General features: G+C 40.6%; 1 protein-coding gene across 9 annotated transcripts in view; it reads left to right on the forward strand.

Moving 5' to 3' along the window:
• The window catches only part of LOC133964886 (focal adhesion kinase 1-like), a 58,100-nt gene that overhangs the window by 30,923 nt on the left and 10,555 nt on the right, over window positions 1–16,622 (forward strand). For 8 of the 9 annotated variants that reach the window (XM_062399194.1, XM_062399196.1, XM_062399195.1 and 5 more), the window contains 10 exons: window positions 388–485; window positions 944–1,028; window positions 1,156–1,256; window positions 1,855–1,970; window positions 2,230–2,330; window positions 2,494–2,583; window positions 2,710–2,914; window positions 10,356–10,467; window positions 15,897–15,974; window positions 16,138–16,326. In XM_062399194.1, the coding sequence (XP_062255178.1) occupies window positions 388–485; window positions 944–1,028; window positions 1,156–1,256; window positions 1,855–1,970; window positions 2,230–2,330; window positions 2,494–2,583; window positions 2,710–2,914; window positions 10,356–10,467; window positions 15,897–15,974; window positions 16,138–16,326 (1,175 nt within the window). Of the gene's footprint in view, window positions 1–387; window positions 486–943; window positions 1,029–1,155; window positions 1,257–1,854; window positions 1,971–2,229; window positions 2,331–2,493; window positions 2,584–2,709; window positions 2,915–10,355; window positions 10,468–11,717; window positions 12,582–15,896; window positions 15,975–16,137; window positions 16,327–16,622 lie in introns of all 9 variants that reach the window. The other variant, XM_062399198.1, reaches the window with a different exon arrangement.

A 16,622-nucleotide genomic window follows, 5' to 3' on the forward strand; every position in this document is an offset into this window, starting at 1 on the left:
CCATGCTGATTGCTGTGAAGCCAAGATTGTCAGAGTTGAGATGTAGATTATTATGATTCATTCAAAAAAAAATAAAAAAAATAGTTTTACGATACAAAATTATACAAAATGTTCACATGCACATGAAATTAAGGAATTTGTTCCTCAGTGTGATGTCAGGTCTGAAATGTTCAGAAAGGAGCATCTTTCAAATACATATATATATTTATTATTTCCCAGAATTGGTTTCAGAACAGAACAAACCTGCACAGTGTGAATCACTCTGACAAGCTTGGTAGTTGCCTGACTGAAAAGTGAACGTGTGTGTAATATAAAGGTGTTCTCTGTTTGTTCTCACGGTGCGTCTGTATCTGGGTGCATTCATGTTCGTCTTCATTGTCTGTCTAGCTCGGGACTATGAGATTCAGCGGGATCGTATTGAGCTGGGACGCTGCATAGGAGAAGGTCAGTTTGGAGACGTCCACCAAGGAATCTACATCAGCCCGGTATGTACACTGGTCTCATGTTCTCTGTCTCATACTCTGAGAATCTAGTTTTCATCCTTTTTGCATAGAGGCCACCACTGGTCTTCCTTTCTCCTTAAATCATGTTTTACAAAGTGTGAATTGAGACCTGGTGTGCAGTTGCACATCAGGAGATAATTATTGTGTTGAAGGCAGTAAAATAGCTTTTGATATCAGTAGCTATTCATTTCACTTTAAATAATCTAATAAATCCCTTTTAAAGTCTAGGCCAAAAGTAATATGCTAATCTTAGTATATTTTAATAGGCCACTATTTAAAGGTCACTATGACATAGGTAATTTTGTGGCCACATAATATCTTAAATTTTGAGTTACTTATTTTCTTTTGAGCTATGACCAGACAGTGAATATGCTGAATATAGATGTTTCTGTCGTGACGCTGATACTGTTGTTTTGTGTTGTCATATACGTGTCTTGCAGGAGAACCCGGCTCTTTCTGTGGCAGTGAAGACGTGTAAGAACTCAACATCAGACAGCGTCAGGGAAAAGTTTCTCCAAGAAGCACGTAAGTTCCTCATGTGGATGCATTTGTCACGCTGCCTGCGAGTCGTTACTCATCCTCGGCATCAATTTGCAGAATAGCCTCTATAGTAAAGAAAAAGTTGTGAACTGATCTGCACTCCTCCCTGCAGTGACCATGCGTCAGTTTGATCATCCGAACATCGTGAAGCTGATGGGAGTAATCACAGAGAATCCAGTTTGGATCATCATGGAGCTCTGTACACTCGGAGAGGTAGGAGACTTGTATGATTTGGTAGAAGTATCTATCTTTAATTTTTTTATTGATCTATGGGCTTAAATAAAAATAGAGCACGTTTTATTCAATAATTGTTAAAAGAAATATTTATTTACTATATTATATTATATATTAATTTAATATGATCTGCAATTCAACCTTTTAGCTTATTAAATGAGTAGGATAGTCAATGGCACATAACCAGAAGCTCAACGTAGATTTTCCCTTAGATTTTTCTCTGAATCTGTGAAGACAAAAATCCAGCGGTAAAGCTACATTTTTAGATTTTGGTATTTATCGAATTTTTTTTCCATTTCCCAACAAATTTTTCCTCAGATGTTTCTTTTTCTTTGTAGCTGTGGCTCAGTTTGTTTATTGAAGTGTTTAATTGGCTGTTATTGTTTTCACACTGTGTTCGTCTCTCTCCTACCACTCTACCTCAGTTTCTCTTTGTCTCACTCATTAAGTCTCTATTCAATGCTTGTTTGTTTCATGCTTTATCTCTCCAGTGTCTTTGTCTATTTTAAATGGGTCTTACACTCTCCTAACATTTTATTTCTCTATCTGTCTCTCTCTCTCTCTGTGTTCTCTATAGTTGCGCTCATTTCTCCAGGTGAGGAAGTACAGTTTAGACCTGGCCAGTCTCATCCTTTACTCCCACCAGCTCAGCACAGCGCTGGCCTATCTGGAGAGCAAACGCTTTGTACACAGGTAGATAAGAAACCACAGAACACCAGAATGTTAATATATCATGAAACTGTTGTTCCAAATACAAGCCTTGGGCCAAGTTGTAGTTTTCAGTTTTTAGTTTATGGTTTATTTGACTAAATTATTGACAGATTATTGTTTCCAAATAGTAATTAATCATGAAATAAAGCAGGTGCTGCCACCTATTGGTAGGAGCTTTACAATTTCTGTCCTTCTCCAAAATGTATATTACTTCCTCTGACGCTGGTTCTGTCGTCTTTAGGGACATTGCAGCACGGAACGTGCTGGTGTCTACAGTCGACTGTGTGAAGCTGGGAGACTTTGGTCTGTCGCGATACATGGAAGATAGCTCTTATTACAAAGGTAACAGAATCATCTCCATAGACACAGGTTACCCATACAAGCACGCTGTCCATGTAATGTTATCTCTTACAACATTTCTAAGAAAAAGATGATTTTTATTTGTCGGAATCATGTGACCTGAACTCATCCGTGTAACGAAGTTCTTCTGAATCCTGTCTTTTAGCATCCAAAGGTAAACTGCCCATTAAATGGATGGCTCCAGAATCGATAAACTTCAGACGCTTTACCACAGCCAGCGACGTCTGGATGTTTGGTGAGTTAAAGCTGTCGTTGCTTTCTTTCTGTGTCAGTTTTGTCCTGTAACAATTTGTTTTCACTTAATCGCCTGTTTCACCTTCAATAGGTGGTTTCAGTATTATGTTTTTCTGTCTTTCTGTAGGCGTCTGTATGTGGGAGGTTCTAATGTACGGCATAAAGCCTTTCCAGGGTGTGAAGAACAACGACGTAATCGGCAGGATAGAGAACGGCGAGCGGCTGGCGATGCCCCCTCAGTGCCCGCCTACTCTGTACAGCTTGATGACAAAGTGCTGGTCTTATGATCCGAGCAAGAGGCCGCGCTTCACTGAACTCAAAACACAACTCAGGTACTACATATGTGTGTGCGTCTCTTTTTTTAATGTCTTGGATTTGGTACGACTACATCGAGTGAAAGTAACACAAAGAACAATTTGACTTGTGGAAGAAAAGATCCACTTGGTGCATTTACCACATTAGGTTAATTACATTTGCTCATGAACTGAACATTTTTAAATGATTGTCTTTACTTAGACTGCCTCTCAATACATATACCCTCTATTGCAGCCTTTCTCGATTTTGCAGTAAATGTATTATGCAGTCAGAGATAAAGAAATTGACTGAGTCTTTTATGAGATTGGAGATTTGACTCGATTTGAAAAAAAATTCTAGTTGCTCTCTAACAGCAGGTGTCACTGTCCGTCTGTATCGATGTGATAGAGGTAGAGCAGACAGAGCGACAGCAGATGTTCCACCTTTTGTAATTCAAGAAATGTGCTGTGTCTTTGTGTGTGTGTTGCTGGTTTAACACCAGACCAGAGAGAACAGTTAAAGATGGGTATAAAAGAGAAGCAGATGATATTTCAGTCTGTTACAGGCGAATAAGCTGAAAAGGCAGTAATTTCATCCAGCTGAGGTCACTTTTAAATACCTCCTTATTTTCATTGGAGAGGACAGGGTGTATCATTTCAGTGTGGTCCCAGGAAGGTGATTCATCTGCTCGGATTTAATCCACTTTTTTAATTTACTACTTGTTTTACTTTTGACACATGGAGATAGTGGGGAAATCATTTCCTGTGTGGTGTGAGTATATAATGCATTAATGAATGAATAATGAACAAAATATATTCTGATGCTGCACAAATGTTATTAATATCCTCAAATATTCTGTTGATTTTTAGATTTTGGCAACAGTTACCAGAAGGTTTGAATTTTGCCCATTCCTTCCCTGCAACAGTGTAATTTAAAGTGTACACTATAACTAGATGAAAGCTAATATATTTTTCTTTATTTTGGCTAAACCCTAGCACACTGGAATTGAACTATATATAAGGGCTATACAGGTTTTTTGTGATGTCTTTTATATTGAGTGAGCAGTGTAGGACTAGCACGATTTCCTCTCGGGAATAATTGTAGGTCATACAAACTTTTTGGGGGTTTATGGTTGATTTGATGTGGATTTGACTTAAACATGAAAGTCAGCTCTTAATCCTCCTTCGTAAAGTTTCAGTGTGTAAGATTTAGGTGAATATAATATAATACTAGTGATGTTTTCACAGGGTGTTTCATCTAAATTGTATAATTTGTTGTTTTATTTACCCGAGAAAGGGCCTTTTATATTTACATACTTTGTATTTTCATCTGGACCGGGTCCTCTCTATAGAGGCCGCCATGTTTTTTACAGTAGCCCAAACTGAACAGACTAAACACCTTTTGAGTTTTTATCACAACTGAAGGCTGCAACATGCAACTTCACCACTAGATCTCACTAAATTCTACACACTGAACCTTTAAGAGACTGCTCTGAACCTCCAGCTTGGTCGAATGGCATTACTGTTGGCATAGCAACACAAATTTGATGATGACAGAGATGGATTAAATGAAACACGCCTTGCATCCTTAAATGACACATCACTGTCTTGTTACCAGCTTTGCCTGGAGACAGATTTGCAGTGATCTTATCTATCAAGTGTCCCGGGCATGTTGCAATCAGATAAGTAGGAGCTAGACAACGCTGTCGGTAAACCTGCTGCGTAAGCCCCAGAATAATGCATCACTACGATATTTCCATTCAACAGAACAAACCAACCTGTTGATTAGTCATGTAATTAAACTAGACCAGACAATTAATCATTTATTAAAAGTTTTAAAAATACTGATTGAAATATCTTCATTTCAATCTTCATATCTTCATTTCAATCCCAAGAACAGTGTGGCATGGTGTCATTCATCTTCTGTCTGGAGGAGAAAAATGAAAAGCAAGGAAAGAAAGTCATTGACTCCACAAAACTGACTTGTGATTTATGTCTTGCTAGTGAAAGGCTACAGTATGTGATTATAATTAATGCTAATCATAGGATCCTTACTGCCAGGGTAACACAACCAGCACTCTGGTTATAATTTTCCACAACACGCAGGCACTAAAAGAAGGAACACCAACAAACTAAATGTTGCTGTGTAAGATCTGTTCCTGCATGAAGATGCTTGATGAGACCATTCACTCTGCCTTGTGTCACAGATTCAGGATTCCTGTTAGAACAGAGATTAAGGGATCCCCCTTCTCACCGCCAGCTCAACTAAAATAAGTAAAGTAACACTCAAATGTCTCGAATCGTAGTAAAACAAGAGTGGAACATATTTATTTTTTACAATGACGCCCATCGACATTTTCTCCTTTTTATTGTTATACAGTGTACAGGATAAGAAGGTATACAGGAGGGGAAGAGCTTTCCTCAGCCACCATGATACAACAATTCTTAATCATTCAGGCATGTACAGACCTGTAGTCTTTGGGAAGTGATGTTTCCTCATCGTCTATGATGGGGAAATAGATTATAATAGCAGGAGTGGTCCCGATGAAAGAGTTACCCTGTGAGTCTGAGACTGCTGCTGTAAAAGCAAAACCAGTCAACGGCTCATTACACTGAATCGTGAAAGAGGTTTTACATGAGTTGTACATCAGATAAAGTCATTATCTGTACCTGAAATCAGCCATTACTGTAGCTTAATAATACACAAGTAGTGAGGTTGTTTTCTCTTTTGTTTAGACAATATTACTGTGGTCAGAGGTCAGTTTCTTTTTCTTTTACACAAGAAAGAATTGCCAGATTCATAGAAGAAGGTAGTTTTCACAGCACTGATAGAAGTTGGATCAGTACTCCATCTAAGTAATACATTATACTTAAGATGTTCTCCCCTTAAATACTAACTCCCTCTCCTCTTTAACATTCCCATTCAGCTAGGTTTTATTTAAATAGTTGTTTTTTTTTAATGGTTTAAATGGTCATTTGCACATTTCATTTTATTGTGCTTGATTATTAGACCTGGTCAGGCTGAAACTTGGAGGAACTATAGTGGGAATTTATGATGTCACAAAAGACCAAGTACCATTAAGTCATTATGTGCACACTTAACAGATGCTGCAAAAGTAACTGGAGAGAGGAGATTTCAGTCATACCCAATTTGTCCCATAGCGCTGGCCGATGGAGGGTCTGAATATAGATGCAGTATGGAATGAAATAATCCAATATTTTAAGCTTGCGAACTGATCTTGTAGTTGTACATCAACCTTTTGTGTGCGGGTAAAAGAGTTTTGCATTATACTGTATGTGAAAAGTATGTGCATCAACCTCAATAGATGATATATTATGTATATACTAACACACAGGATATCATGAGTTGAAATGAATGTTTTCATGCAGTGCGATTGCTTATCATACCAAACTTAATTAGCCAGGAGAAAACTCAGTATAATTTACTGAATGTAAAGTTGTAGATTAGTTCACATTATTTGAGCTAAAGCTTGAAGCAGTTTTCTAAACACACTCACATACACCAGTAGAAAAACGCAGGTTTCAGGAGCACAGCAAGATGCCATCACTGTTTCCTTCAGCATGCACATTCTCTCTCCACCTTGTTCTCTCTCTCTTACGCTCACAGAAAAGGGGAAAATAAAAAGTGCACATTTAACACCCGTAGTTTTACGAGTTCGCTTAAAACCAGCATGACTCACACCTTAAATTCCACCACGATTCCTCTTCCAATTTTGTCGATGTCAGCTTTCCTCTCTCTCTCTCTCTCTCTCTCTCTCTTTCCCTCTCCCCCTAATTCCGCTCCTCTACTGCATACTCTCTTCTACTCCTGAACTCTTTCACCGTTTCCCCTGTGTCCTCCTGCTTCTCACTTTCTGTCTTTGGTGCCAGAAGAGTTAGTGGCCTCCAAATCACAGAGGTCCACTCATCTGACAAATGTACAGTATGTTTGCGGTCGTATGTTTTAATGGGCTGAAAACCCAGTGTGGAAAATCACATGGGAACTGCCTTTGGGTGCAAAACTGACATTTGTTCTATTGTAATTGACTATGAAACCTTGGCATGAAGAAATAGCGAGGAACCCCTTATGTGCCCCATCCAGTGTCTTGGAAACCAAGTCAATATTGACCATGTCCACTGTGGTCACTGGTTATTAATAGGAGAAACTCATGCCATATAAGGTTCTACAGTTTGGTGTACTTTGGGTTTGGCTGGCTTATATATCATAATATCAATTATAGGTCTCTCCTGCCAAATATGCAGCCCTCAGCTACTAATGCAGCTTTCCTAGACTGCAAACCAACGTTTGTGTGTGTGCGCGTCTATGTGTGTGTGTGTGTGTGTGTGTGTGTGTGTTTACACAGTGGGCAGCTGCCAGGAGCTACAGCTTTCCAACAGAGAGGGAGAGAGAGAGAGAATGTAAGAAGGAAGGAAAAAGAGGAGCAGAACTAGTTTAGCTCTGTACTTCCATGGTCAAAGCTCGCTGACTCAGGTTTCCAATCCTCAGATCTTATTAGCCTCATAGTGAAGTATGCGTAGTGATGTACTGCAGTTAGTGAAGTAAATAGTTATATCGTCCTGCCAAGAGGAGTAGGTTTTATCTGTGTTGAGTGTTGCTGGGACCCAGTTAGTCATATGGAGTATTAGTGCTGAGTGCTGCTGGCCCATCATCAGCATTCTAGCGGCTAAGAGGATGATCTTCTAAAAGGTCTCGACTGGAAATACTGCTGTGCTCTCGGACAGGCCTTTTTTTGTTTAAGGTAAAGTATGGTCACTTCTATCTAATTAAGGATTTTCCAATCTTTATCAGCCTCTAGTAAAATAAATGGTTTATTTGTTTGTGTGGATGAGTGTTCTGCATTCAGTGGATGCTACAGTGGGGATCAACCATAAGTGGTTGATCCCCAATAATGATGACAAATTCTTATATGAGGGTTCAATGGATGATTCATGTTTTTTCATAGATAATGTTTCCTTACCGCTGCAGTGAGTTGTTAAAACAAATAGGGAATAATTAATCTTTAACAAGAACAATTGATTAACAAGTCAATGTCTAATTGCATGAGTTTCAGTCTGATTTAAAGCCGGCCTCTGTTTGGTTTGAAACGTTTGTTACATCAGTTGTGAAGTCAATTGCATCCTATTAACAAAATGTATAGACTGCTGCATTTTGACTTGCAAAACAAACTAATAATTGAATTCATATCAGCTAATGTATCATTACAATGTTGCATCCCTGTAGCGGTTGTAGCGGGCAGCCAACAGGTGAGGAGTACGTGAGAGTGAAGCAGGGTGGAGCTGAAAAGCCTAAGATTGTGCAGTCGCCCTCAGCCTGAGTCAATAAACTAAACAGGCCGTGTTATTCCATGTGGTGTTGTAGTGTATGTGGGGGAGGAGACAGTTAGTGTTAATGTTGCTAGGTGCTGTTGTTGTCATCATCATCACCCATGCATACATACATACACATTGTGTCATTTACTGTTATCTCGGAGGCAAGGTTTGCAGATTCATCGAGGACTGATCCCATTTGGACTGGTTTGTAAATCTTTTTCAAACAAGGCCATGGCCTTTACACGCAGATACAAATCATTGTAAGATTTAATGCTGCTATTGTGTTTATGTTTAATTCACAGGGTTAGTATGATTTAGATTAGAAAAGAAGAAGAAATGAGAAACACAACTACAGGATTGTTTTCACAAGGCATAGGGAAATGTTTTAAAACAAAAATGAAAGTTTAAAATTGTGTTTCTAACCTTATAATTTAAGTTTTTTGTATAATATTAGATGTAATTTGTTTTATGAATAGTCATTTGAGTAATTTGTTGAAATATTATGGATTGGGTCAGGGTTATTTCAGTGTAAAAATATTATCCTTAAAATATTTGTGTTGTGATGGGAAAGGACAAAACATGACGAGAGACTGACAGGACAGGTGCAAGGACACACACACACACACAGCAGGGGACAACAGAACAGGAGGATAATAATGTTACTAGAAATAGCTTTAACCCTTGTAGAGGAAAGGAGAGCTTTGTGTGTGCGTGTGTTTGTACGTGTGTGTGTGTTTTGTGTGTGTGCGTGCGTGCGACTACGACTACTCAGTTTTCTGTTTTGTGGAAGCGTCGATTCTTAAGCAGCAGCTCGTTCCTCTCGGAGCCTGGTTTTGGTTTAGCAGCCGTTTTCCTCAGGGAACAGGTCAGTGAGTTATTTAAGTAGGTCAATTCAATTGAGTATCTCTGGCTACTTAATACTTAAAAATGCTTTGCTTGAGTTGTGGGACGTTGCTTAGTTTGCAAGTGATTTAGTTTAATTTGCTAATTTCTTAAGCAATATCACCCAAAGATTTACTGTTGTAATTGTTGTCAGAGTTTTGTCTGACACAGCAAAAAGATGATTTTTGTCAAATTTACAATGAAGAGTAACATCCTAAATGTTCACTTTGAACAGTTCAGTTGTTTTCAAGATGTATATGTACAAATTTAACTAAACGCCTCGATACAACAGTGACGATCTCAGCACCACTGCAAAGAAGAGAGACTCAAAATGTGGTTCATAAAGCCTCTGAGGCCAAAGCTGCTGACACAGCTGTTGAATTGTTTCTATTACTGAAGCTGGCAGAATTCACTGTAGTTGAACACTGGTGGGAATTATGGTTTTTCAGAGATGGACTGTTGTGGTAGTAAGAGACTGAGCAATAAGACATTTCATAACTAAATGGAATTAGTTTTTTGGTGTTTTGACATTGTGTACGAGTGAATGCATCAGTTTGTGTGTCATGAAAATCTGAAACTTGTATCTCTACAACGTCAGATAGAAAATCACTGTTTGGGAAGACCCTCACATGTGGATACCTGACCTCAGCTAGTCAGGACTGTTTGGAACCCGTCTGAATCCATGGGGACCTGATGAGTGGATTTGGTGAAATGATATTCACTCGTTGATTCTGTCACACGTCAGGCTTAGGTTCTGTCACAAAAAAACAGAATCCCTCAAGGTTCGGGTTAGCCTTTGGTTTTTGTCTCTGGCTGGGTTGTGTTCAGACAAGGTATAGAGTAGTGTGTACTTCATATTTTCCAGGTCAGGTGTTTGAGTGTGTCAATAGCTCAACATGGAAGTGGTTTTATACTGTCTTACAGTACGTTAGTAAAAAGAGAAGTCTTCTGTGACTTTTTTGTGAAGAGATATCAGCCCCACTGCAGATGTTCTAATATCAGGATTTATAGACATTATAGCAGCCGATGGTGTTGCACTGTTGGTGTGTATTAATAACAGCCCATAGTGTTTAAAGTCATGTCTTCACGGTTGCATTAGTACTGGAGATTGTGGCAGAGACAACCCTTCCTATTTATTTATTCTATGCAAGCCTTCACTTTGCCTCTCTCCAGTGCTGGAGTAAAAATACTCAACAATTCAGCGGAACACAAACCAATCACACCAGCACCATGTTTGTCTCACAGCCTCTTTTACCTTGATTTGCAGCACTATCCTAGAGGAGGAGAAGCTCCAGCAGAAGGAGAGGAACAGGATGGAGATGAGGAGACAAGTCACTGTGTCTTGGGACTCCGGAGGGTCTGATGAAGCACCACCAAAGGTAAAACATACATCACTGAAGTGTGTATCTTTGTGTCTATTTGTGTTTGTTTTGTCTGTGTGCAGGAATACAAATGGTCTGTGGCTTGCATTCTTTATTATTTGATGCTCAGAGAAGGTTTCATGTGGAGTTTGCTGCATTGCACATTGATTTTAAGTGGCCGTCATGTACATTAAGGTTTCTGCTGGACCCTGGTGACATCCTTAGTTCAGTTAATGTTGAAGTCATCATTCAAGGGAATTTTTCTCACCATAGCTGTTTTTAGACATGATCTCAGGAAAATGTCCGGAAAATTGTGCTCGGACATTGTCCGGAGTTCGTTCTCCCATATGAAGGACGCAGCAGGAGACTGTCCGGGTCAGACATGTCCACAACAACATGAATAGGTACATCAGTAGAGGATACAGTGAGCAGGACATAACGTGTTTGTTTACAGAGCATCAACGGAATCGAAATTAATCTTAAATTCTTTCTGCACCTTTTCCCCCTGAGCAATGTGTATTCTTCTTGTTTTTTCAGTTTTGCGTCTTGTGTGTTAGAGGCTTTACCAACACGCCCTCTGGCTTGCTGTGAATTCTCCAGACATTTTCCCGCTGTATTCTCACACACACACAGACGACACTCTGGAGAAATCAAAATCTGACAAGTGAATATTGTTGTTGTGATGCAAAAGTAAATACTTTAAATGATCAAACATCAATAAAAAGAGCTGTTTGTTACTTGTTCCCTTAAAACATCTAAAAAAGGTGGGCATCTTTAATAATCATCTTTTAACAAATGTGATTAGTAATTTAACTAAGACCGTAGACCCCACCCCCACCCCTTCCTCCTCCACTAGTACCATCCCACACCTCACAGCTTGTTGCCCCAGCTGCTGGCTGCTTCACCCACACTCACTGCCCCCCCCTGCTGTTTTCGCATCTGTTACCTGTTTCTTTTGGTTACAACTAAAGCCATATGTGCTGAACACTAGCTTTTGGATTAAGAGATTAGATTCTTTTTTTATGTCAGTGATGCCCCGAACTCAACTTTGTTTCCACTATGTTTTCATTAATTTGACGATAAGTAAAAATTTAAATGTTGTTCAGGATCTTTTACTTTTGCTTTCATCTCAGTCTGTATGGCTTTGGTTATAGTCATGCACATTTTGTGTCTGTCCCTCCCTGTCTCTCTCACCTGTCAACTCTTACCTCTATGATACTTTTTTATTTCCATTCCCCCCTCCTCTACTTTTGTCTTTCTGTACGCAGCCCAGCCGTCGGCCCTCCCTGCAGCCGACCTTCAGTCTGGATTGTCTTTCTGCTCCTTCTTCTCACCACCATTGCCATCAAAACCAGCACTTTGCCTCCCAGCTTTCCCTTTACCATGGAAACCCTGATTCTCTATCCACCTACGCCTCCTCTCACTCACCCGCTCCTCCACTCTACCCCTCCTCTTTGCAATTTCCCCATCACTTTTCCTCTTCTCCTAATCCACAGTTTATACCGTCTCCCCTTCAAAACACCACTCAGTACAATCGCTCTTTCTCTCCACACCACACTAGATTGAATCCCGACTCCAAAGCTTGTCCGAGCTTGTTGCAACAGTTTCAAACAAACCACTGTTCTCTACCTCGCGCAAATTCAGTAAGCATGTCCAACGGCAGCTGCCCCCACAAGATAAATCCCTCTTCTAACAGCCACCTGCTCTGTTCGTCTCAGCCAGCGTCAAACATCTCCCACTCCCATCCCAGGAACTTCTCTGCGCTCCTCTCCCTCTCCAGTCCTAACATTAACTCTCTGCCCAGCAGGATGTCAGATGTCTGTCCCCTCACCCTCCAAAACAACCATCCCAAGTCAAACTCTAATCTTAAAACCCCGCTGTCATCCAGCTTTCACCACGGCTGCCAGACTAATCCCAGAACCTCACTCCAACCTGACTCTGACCCCCAGGCCCAACACCATGCGGTGCAGTCATGTGGGAGACCCCCGCTGGTCTCTGCTGCTCCCCTCACTCCCTATACTCTACCCTCCACTAACCTTCATCCCCCCAGTAGAAAACAAAGTCCAGCTGTAACTGCCCACATGCCATTTTCCATCCCCTGCTCTGAAAGACCCATGTCCATACCTCTGAAGGCAGGTGGTGTTAAGCTACTCTGCACAATGTCTGTTTTTAATAACTGAAACAAACCTGTGTGTGTCCGCGTCAAAGAAGGTTGCAACATTCTTGGTAGTGGAGCTTCTGGAAAATGTCCAAGGGGATTCCAAAAGAAAATTACATGATTTCGATTGTGGTTAAGGTTTCGATTCGGAGGAACTGTTAACAGCCAGAGCTAATGTTACAGTTTAAAAACACAGTGAAATTTTTAAAGCCAGTTTAATAGAAAAACAAACAAACTTTTTTGCCTGAAGGCACATAACCAATCCCAGACAATCCACAACCAAAACGTTGCAAACATCTTAGACGTACAACTTTAATCGTCACCACCTCTGACTAAACTCAATTAAGGCTGCGAGTCATCGATTGGAACTAAGTGCAGTGACGCCGATGCCAGTAACTGTGCAGTCAGCATGTTTGTGCTTCTCCTGGTGGCATGTGCTTTACAACATGAAGGACGTGCTGTCAGAACGTCCTCAGCTGTGATTGAATGTGGTTACATGTATCGCTGTTTGTCTACGTCAGGCCTTGTGTTGATGTGTCCTGGGATTATTGTAGCCTATTTCTAGCCTGTGCCGGATGCCTGTGCAAAACCCTAATTCCGACTCTGACTCACCTCACACACTTGGAGCCTAAATGCTGTATTTCATTGATAAGCAAACTCGCCACCTCCTGGTCCCATTTATGTCCGAGAGGAAAGACTTTAAACTTCTGTAATACTGAGGATCTGCATTTTGTATTGAATTCTGCCACGTTATTTTTATACACACCTGGAGCTCAGAAGAATGCATGAAGCTTTTGTTTGTTTCTATCAATAGTCGCTACGTGAGCATGTTTACACAGGGTAAGCTCTCTTTCACCTTGACCCAGGTGTTGGGTGCTAACACTCAATGAAATCATGAGCTTGATTTTGCCGGTGACTCGGTTTTAGGGTGAACGTTCAGTCTGCCCTCGTAACTGTAGCAGTACTGTACCCTGAGAGGTTTCTTAAAAACATTTGAAATGCTGCTGCTATAGTTATATAGAAGATATCAAGTTGTATGAGACAACTGAAGTATGGTTTGAAGTAAATTTCCTGAAGAAAACTCATCTCTGTGATAAGTGGCTGTGAGTCCTCCCTGTTCCAGAGCTGCTGGTGTGTGTTTGTGCAGCACTGTGACCCTTGTAATGGTGACAGATGTGTCTCTGTGGAGGAGGCTATGAGTCGTACCCCAGAGATATATGAGGCAAAAAGAAAATCTTAATTAAACCTCGCTGCTCAACATTCCTAAAATTCTTCATTGAGTTATGCCATTGGGCGATGTGCTAGTAACGGGTATGCGCCTAACGACAACAGATTCATTTTTAACAAGAATTCCAATGACTGCGTGGGCGGCCCTGAAATTTGGAGTTCTTAATTTATACAATTAGTTTAAATGCTTGAGGTGATGACATATTTAAAAACAGTATTTTCTGGCAACACAGACATAAGTGTTATTAGGTGCAAAGTGCCTCATGGAGTCAGATTATACAGGGTTTCTGCAGGGTCCTAAAAAGCCTAAATAGGTCTAAAATTTAAATTTTCCTAGTCAGAACTTATCTTACACTCAGCTTAGCTGTTGAAAACACATACTTACTGTCTCCGTCTGCAGCTTGCAAGATAATGTAGCTTACCAAGTGTTATGCTCTACTAGGCTTAGTTCACCTTAGCCTCAATTATGTGAAAGTGTCTTCTATTTATTCATTATCATCTAAAACGGATTTGGAATGCCTCAAATTAAACTTGTTGAAACCTGCAGAAGCCCTGTAAATGCACACTGTTTTGCACATTTACTTTCGACACGTTGCGGACGCTCCACAAGGTTACCCCCAACGGTTCATCTGGTAGTTAATGTGTATAATTGTACTTTTGCCCCCCAGACAGTGTTCATTGGAACATCTGCAGTTGTAGAATGGCAGAGTTATTTGGTCATTTATCCTGTATAAGTATTGATCCATACGTCTCCAGATAGAAACAAGTGTCTGTGTGTCAGTCCCATGTGATTAACCTACCGTCTGTCTGTCGGTCTGCCGTCCCTGTGTTTATCTTACTATCTTTAAACTGGGTATTCCCAGGGAAAAGCTCTCTTGACATGGACCCACTGTGACTAGGCTGTGAATCTGGGGCGGATCGAAACTTTTTAGGATATAATTTTCCTCTTGTGTAAGAACAGTGTGTCCTTCCAAGTGCGAGCACGTCCACAAACATGCCCTATGTTGGTCTGACTCTGTCTGAAAGTGTTGCAGCTCCCTTTTGTCTCGTCTTGAGTTTCTTTGTCTTGTCTGCTCCTCTTTGTCCTACCCCTTTTTTTCTTTCCTTGTCATCCCTCCCTGTCTTTCTTTGCTGCCTGTCTCCTTTCCTCCCTGTGTGTCTTTGTTTCTGTCTTGCTGTCGGAGGTGTGGTCCAGAGAAAGCTACTATGAGAGACTGTGGAAGGTAGAAGTCACTGTAATATTGTGCTGTAGACACTGGCTCTGTGTGAGAGCAGTTTGAATCATTAAGACAAACATGTCCCCCCCCCCCCCGGCCATTTAAAGAGAAGATGGGAAACTGTTCATCAGCTTCTAACAGCTTCATCTCGACAAATCACCTGAAATCAGGAAAAGAAACAAGGCTGTGTGTTCACCAAGGACTTCTGTTTTTATCTACAAGCGTTAACCAAAGGAGTAGGAAATAATGTTATATAATCTATACTCTGTTCTCTACTAAACCGTAATCCTTTTGCATCACATTGTCACATTGTCAAGCGTCTTTCAGCATGTGAAATCCAATTATTATCTTGATAGGAAATGTTTCACACCCCATTTAGCCTGGTAACAAATGTACTAAAAATAGTGATTTTTGGTGAACATCATAACACACTGTTTACACCCCTGCATCACATCTAATCAAATTTCCCAGGAACTAGTTATCCAGGAATATAACATTACACATTGCACCAGTGACCCATGGATGTTGATGTTTAGCATAGGGACAGTTGTTCATGCCAGTTCAACTAACAGCTTGCTGGACTTGCAGCCCAGTGGGTAGTCCCTTTTGATTGACAGCTAACCCAGCCACACAAACAGCTCCTGGAGGCTTGTGTGTTGATTGTCTGAATGATCCGGTGTCCCGTCCTCCACCGTTCAGTCTGGAAAAACAATTAACAAGCATTTTAACTTTGTTTTTGTTTTTCCTTCTCACCCTCTCTTCCTCTGTTTTTCTTCGACCCTCTCTTTTTCTCTCTCTCTCTCTCTCTCTCTCTTTTCTTTGGTTCTCTCCATCTCTTTCTGTAGCCGAGTAGACCAGGCTACCCCAGTCCTCGCTCAAGTGAAGGTTTTTACCCCAGTCCCCAGCATCCTGGACACTACCAGGTATGTTAACAAACTCCACAACTCGTGCTACTGAACTACAACTCATATGGTGTATAATTACAAATCTTAAACTGTGATATAGTTTAATACAAAGTGTTCCGAGTTACAGTCATGAAAACAATAAGAACTGATAAAAGACGTTTTGTCTCTGTCCCTGTGTCAGATGGCAGGTTACCCTGGCCCTCACACGCTTCCCTCAGTGCCCAGCGCCCTGTACCCGCCACAGGCAGCCATGCTGGACACGCACCACGCGCACACGCACCCTCGCCACCACGTTCACACACACTCGCACTCGCAACTCCTTCCCCAGCCCCATGGACAGGACATGGCACTGTGGGGCTCTGCAATGGAGGTAGGAGACTAAATTGTACTTGTAAAAACTCCTTTTTCATACATTTGTTTTGAATTTCCAAGAATTCTGTAATATGCAGCTCTAAGAAGTTAAATATATATTTTTTTTATATTATAGTAAATTCTTTGTTGATTCTTTTGAACATAATCTGCAAGAATTGCATTTGTTGCCTGGTAGCCGTAAGAGACTGATTGATCTGTGAGAAAATATTGTGAAGGGGGGAAATCATGCTATCACTGAGTTCAGGCGATAAAACCTATAATCCATATTTGAAAATATATCAGATTATACAACCA

The sequence above is a fragment of the Platichthys flesus genome, chromosome 11, assembly GCF_949316205.1.
Source record: "Platichthys flesus chromosome 11, fPlaFle2.1, whole genome shotgun sequence".
NCBI lineage: Eukaryota > Metazoa > Chordata > Actinopteri > Pleuronectiformes > Pleuronectidae > Platichthys > Platichthys flesus.